The sequence below is a fragment of the Monopterus albus genome, unplaced genomic scaffold (assembly GCF_001952655.1).
Source record: "Monopterus albus unplaced genomic scaffold, M_albus_1.0 scaffold65.1, whole genome shotgun sequence".
Classification (NCBI taxonomy): Eukaryota; Metazoa; Chordata; class Actinopteri; order Synbranchiformes; family Synbranchidae; genus Monopterus; species Monopterus albus.
In genome coordinates this window covers 347,612-353,765 of record NW_018127945.1, presented here as the reverse complement: position 1 = coordinate 353,765, position 6,154 = coordinate 347,612, and the positions used below count along the sequence as shown (strand labels likewise).

General features: G+C 40.2%; 1 protein-coding gene across 8 annotated transcripts in view; it reads left to right on the top strand.

The window, feature by feature from the left end:
- The first annotated feature begins 2,554 nt into the window (after positions 1-2,554).
- Positions 2,555-6,154, top strand: part of LOC109962594 (ovochymase-2) — a 17,840-nt gene continuing 14,240 nt past the window's right edge. For all 8 annotated transcript variants that reach the window (XR_002275287.1, XR_002275285.1, XR_002275286.1 and 5 more), the window contains exons 1-3: positions 2,555-2,663; positions 3,271-3,363; positions 3,488-3,585. Coding sequence is in view for 5 of the 8 variants with exons in the window: in XM_020604457.1 (XP_020460113.1) it covers positions 3,294-3,363; positions 3,488-3,585 (168 nt within the window). In the remaining 3 variants the exon portion in view is untranslated. The remainder of the gene's footprint in view (positions 2,664-3,270; positions 3,364-3,487; positions 3,586-6,154) is intronic.

Genomic DNA, 6,154 nt, shown 5'->3' with positions numbered 1-6,154 from the left:
GACATGAACTCAGATTGCATTGTGATGTAGACATGTTTGTCATCTTCTTGCTTGTGAGTTACCTCCACCAGCTCTCACACACGAGTCAAAGAAAACTAGGACCCACACAAACAAACATTGCTTTGTTTACTAGTGGTCAGGAACATGGCACCTGTAGGGACAGCTTGTGGTCTCTTATGAAGTTGAATTGGTAGTGGTGTTCTAAAGTCATGGTTTAACATATGGCATTACATTTATATCATTTCCTGTTGGTGTAAAACCGTGAACACTATTGTGCTTCCATGCCCTTGACAGCTGTGCCCTTGCATGTTATGGTCTCAGGCTCTGTCTGGACCATTTCTGTGAACACAATATCTCTAAAACACCTTGAGGGAATTTCTTCAAATTTGGCACAATCATCCATTTGGACTCAAGGATGAACTGATTGGATTATTGTGGTCACAGGTCACAGTGACACCACATCCATCCCATTCCCCTGAATTTCACTGGTTGGCAGATGCATGCAACCACAAAGTGGAAATTTTAGTTTGTATATGAACTAAAAGAGTATACTGTTATGTTTAGTTTGTATGGATTAGGGACACAGTATCTTAGAATTGCGATAAAGCCAAACTTAAGACTTAGAATCAGAATCAGAATCAGGTTTATTAACCAGGTGGGTTGGACACATGAGGAATTTGACTCTAGTACAGTTGCTCTCAATATGTATGTACATATCCTTATGTAAGGCAATAGCAAAGGACAAGTAAACAATGTAAGGCTGAGAGAACAGAAAGTAAGGAAGTATTGTCCACAAACAGAAGATGACAAAAAGCAGTGAACCCACTGAATGATGTTTAGAGTTGGCTTTGCTTCACATTTCCATTTATTGTCTGGACCAATATACTGCATACTGAAAACAGTCGAACAGTGATGGGACTCTTCTTTCCAGCAACACCTGGCAACAGCCACATGGCAACTGTGGCCCAGCAACTATGCCAAGCACTGAGTCACCACCAGCTATACACAGCCAGTGCTGCCCGAGCCACTGCACTGCATAAACAGGAACCAGGGGCTTACAGGGCTTAGTGGGAGCCCCGAGGCAGAAAATACATATATACTCACTGTCTATGGGCAGGATTTTTAGCCCTTAAAATAACACTGTAGGCCACTTTTGTATTAATAGCTGTCCATTTAGCTAATTTAATGCCAACAAAATGGCACTACTGTCTATAACTAGTTCATGAAAGCTTTTAGCTATGGGCATCTGGTGAGTCTTCAGTGGGAAGAATCCTCTGCCTCTCAGGAAGTGATCCAAACAAATACAGTGCTTGGTAGAACTGAGATCTACTGTGTACTGTATATATAAGCAAAGACAGCTAGCGGATTTGCAGCACAGATAGAGCCACACCTGTCAATATTTTACATTAGCAAGTTAAGAACTCAGCTTCTATCACCTCATAGGTTTTATGGATATCATCTTACAGTTCTGGTTCAAGCTCACTGCTCTTATCAAAAACCAGGAGATGTTTTCATCCCAAACAATCTGGTAAACCCTCTGTGTGCTGTGTGGCCAACACCAAACAGCAGACAAAGTTGAGGGCGACTGTTGTTCAGTGGGTAGACTGGTCATCTCCCATGGTGCCTGCAGTCGAAGTGTCCTTGGGCAAGACATTGAACCCCCAATTTACCCCCGATGGTTAGAGCCATCAGGCTGAGATGGCGCCGTAGATGGCTGCCTTGGTTCTGTACTGGAAACAAATTCCTTGTATGTGTGTGTAACATGCTTGGCCAAATAAAGGTTATTACTATTATTAAAGTTGCAATTAAACACACAAGCTGCTTAAAGACCCAGATACAGAGAGGTAACAAATGAAAATAAAAACACTCCCCCATCCATAGATGGGGCAAAATAGGGTTGAAAGCAGGGTCAGTATAGGACAGATGTCACCATGACATAACTGTGATTCCAATTAATGCTACTGTGGCTCTGGATCTGCTGGATGTAAAGCCAAACAACCAAAATTTGCTAACATATCTGTAAGGAGATAGTATGCTAGTGTTGAGTTTACAAGCTTGTTCTGCTGCCCTCAATGGGCTAAAAACATCAGTAAATGCAGCTTTAAATGTGTTTTCACTATCATAAATGATGAAAATCCCTTAATCATCGATTAGATTGTTATGACAGCCTTCTTTTAGCAAATTTGGCAAAAGCAAGGTATTATTACCCCAGTTCCTCTAATTAGTAGAGAAAGTCTACAAGGCATTATTCTGTTTATGTGGAAACATAAATGATAGATTAGATCTGTGAAGAAAGTATAATCCATTACCTATTCAGTGTAATGCTGGCTCAGCATAAACTACTTTTTCAAAGAAATAATTTGTAGAAATATGGGTCTTTTGTGATTTTTGAGTAAACGTTCGACCTACCATGGTCACCAATGCAATCAAGAGTACACAGCTCACTCTGTTATGTTCATTTACAGAAAAGACACACAGTTTCAGGAGCTTATCTTCTTTGTGTGTGTCAAAAGAGCAGAATAAACCCCCTGTATTCTGGATGTGTGTGTGAAAGGTAGCAGCAGCTGTCATACTGAGGCATTACTTGTAGAAAGGGTTTAGAAAAGTGACATTTCATTTGCTTTGCTTTGACACGTCACTGCTTTGCACAGATCCACTCTGTGGTAAGTCAACCTGGCATTTACGACTGTATGTGATCGATTTTATTACTTCTTCAGCCATGCTTGACTCCCTTCTTTTCTCTTCACACAGACAGAGCTATTCAGTCATCCCAAAATTAACGTGCTCTGTTTCCTGTATCCCATCTTATAAAGCTTTGCCTCAAAGGTCACACTGACCACCACATTGTCTAGTATTTTCACAAAGAGCTCTTTGACTCAGGGTAACTGTAAGTGTAATTGAATTTTCTTTATCCAACAGGAAGACCTTTTCCGTACATTTGGATATCAAAATAGACAAATGTTTCTCTCCTTTTCTTCTGTCTTTCTCTGTCTGAATCTACATCTAACAGGAACTTCTAACCTTCCTTTGTCACTATTTTATCACCCTGAATGTTTTACAGCAGCTGGGATGTTTGTGCCTTTATAGTGAGAGCAGAACTGCGCACAGCATGCCACAGTTGACCTTGAGAGTGTAAATACTTTCACTGAATAGATTCTGCACTTCATTTTGTTGTGGTGTTTGAACTCGCCAACCACCTGCCGTCAGAGTTTACTGACTAGTTAATCTCTTCACACATACGCCACTCTGTAAACCACGTTGTCTCCCTAGTCGGATCTTGGTGTGTGTCAGTGATGAAGACCACTGCCGCTCTACTCTTGCTCTGTTTTTGGGTAAACACTGGCATCCATACTGCTCAAACAGGTAAGTAATAGAGAGGATACAGAGGAAGGCAAATGCAACCCAAACATGTCTTTAATGGATATTTGTGCACACAGCACTGGATGGAAGAAGTATGCGAGGTTAAAATTTTCTTTTTGTCTGTCAGGTTCAAAGTGTGGAGTTCCTCAAGTGTGGGGCCCAATGGGTTCCTTTCTGAGGGTGGTTGGAGGGGCTGAGGCCACATATGGATCTCACCCATGGCTGGTCAGTTTTTTGTGTCTATCTTTTGCTGAGTGACAATTGGATGTAGTGTTTTTGCTCTGTAAGAATGCTTGTTCTGTGACTTTTTTTTCTATTCTCTGTTCAGTCCTACGTAATGCCACAGATGTCACCACAGATAAACCACTGTTACTCTTGCTGGTAGCTGTTATTCCTTTACATTGACGAGGGTATTCAGCTATTGTAGAGGGTGTTTAAAAAAACCTCCTACCACTGTTTTGTAAAGTTACTTACAGTACTGTCTGCATTTCATAAGTACTCAAAATATAGATTAAGTTGCATGAAAATATGTATGGAAAATGCAGTATTACTTATTGTCAGTTTGATAATATAGCTTTATATAAAAGTACAGTAATAGGCCTATAATTTTGTGTGGTCACAAAAAAGAAGTAGTACTGTTGATTTGAGATAGTTCAGCTGACTAAAGTGGTGATTTTCTTAAAGGCGGTATAGTAAGAGCAAATGTACTGTATCAAATAGCAAAAGAAGAACCTGATTTTTCAGAGCTACTGGCTTAGGGGGTAGGAATATCAGTGTTTGCTTCCATTTGGACCTGTCTTGTGCAATGTGTTGTGCCTTACCCCATGTTAAACCCATCTCTTTCAACTCAGCTGTCAGCTGCCCTTTTTGTCTTGGTTAGGCCTTGTCTGCTTTTTGTTATCCAAGATTAAACATTTTCTTTCTTTCCGGGATTTTAAAAGGGCTATTCCTGCCTTTATTAGCACAAGGCTGGATTACTGCAATGCACTGTATTTTCTCACAAGCATCCCTGTCTCCTCTCCAAATGGTTCAAAATGCAGCTGTGTGTCTCTTAGCCAAAACTAGAAAATGTAATCACATTACCCCCCTTCTGGTGTCTCTACATTAGCTTCTCATCCATTTTAGGATTATTTTTAAAATGTTAACATTTGTTTTTTAAAGCTCCACTGTATGGCTCCATTGTATACACTCATGCATCCCAGGTAACTTTCTTAGAACCCTCTGACCTCTGTCTTCTGGATGTTCCTAGGTCTAGGCTTAAATCTGTTGGTGATCGAGCTTTTGCGGTTGTGGACCCTAAGTTATGGAATAGCCTTCCTTTAGATATTCGGTTGGCACCTGATTTGGTGAGGTTTCATTCTTTCCTGAAAACTCTCTAATATAGGCAGGCGGTCCCCACTGGCACTGAGTAGGATAGCAGTTTTCCCTTTTTATGATGTTCAAGATTTTTGTCCATTTTAGTTTGTTGTGTTTAAATTGGTATATGTTATTTTTGAATGTCCTGTGTTTTAGTTTACTTTTTATGCTTTTATGTTTAAACTGTGAAGCACTTTGTATCTTCAGTTTAGAAAGGTGCTGTATTAATAAATGTTGCTTCCAGTTGATGACTGTCTAAGGACAATCTTGGGGATGTGGTCATTGTCAGTTCTGAGGACATGCCCAAACCACTGGCCTGTGGTGGTGTTTAATTTCCAGGACCACACTTTGGCCCTTTGTTTTCACTAGAGATCTTTTCAGGACAGAAGATGTGGCATATTCTCTCCTGGAACCAACTGTGAAAGGCACTGATCTTGTTCATGCTGCAGTACCTTTTACCACTCACCACCATTCAATTCATACAGTAGAACTGGTTTGATATTGCTTTTGTACAGTTGGACTTCTGTTTTAATACTAGGGCCTATTGCTTTGACCTCCAGGTAGCCTGAAGTCTTGCAACAGCACTGTGAGCTTTCCCAAGCCTCACTGTGATGTCCTTTTGTGCTACATTGTCCTTACTGACAAGGCTACCCATGTAGGTGAACTCCTCAAGAAAGTCAAGTAGTCGACCCTGTCATTCACTAGGTTTAGCTACACTAGCCACACTCTAAACTACAGAATAAGGAAAAAGTTTGACTAAGAAACAAAATGTTTGAAAATGGTGGCACTAGTTTTCATTCTCACTGTGTTATCGTGAATGTATCAAACCTTAAGCCCTGTATCAAAGTGAACTGTGAGCTGGTTGTACTGTTACACCCCAACTACTGTACCTAGCCTATTACCTAAGCTCTGGATGGTGAAAAACCTCTGTATGCCTCATCTCTTTTTCTGGTGGCATATCTAATATTACAAAGGACAAGATGTGGCATGGTCAGAATTATATTGTACCTGTACGTGCTGTGAAATGCAGGCAATAGAACAAAGGTCAAAGTGTTTATTTGTCATATGCACAGTTAGGAAACGTGTTTCCCTGTACAATGAAATTCTTACTTTGCCGTCCACATGAATGACACAAAATACAAATGAAATATAAAGTAGATAAATAAGTAACACAAAATCTAAGGCACTTTAAACAGCAAATGCAGAGATATAATAAAAAATATATAAGATTATAATGGAGAATATATGCTGCATGGGAGCAGCATGTGCAGCAGTCAACAGTCAATGTGCAATTATGCATGTGCAAACTGAGAATGTAAACAGTACATGACGTATTTCCTGGTAATAAACTCCTCAGCTGTTTAGGAGTCTGATGGCAGAGGGAAAGAAAGAGTTTTTCAGTCTAGTGGTCCTGCATTTCACACTTCTGAACCTCCGG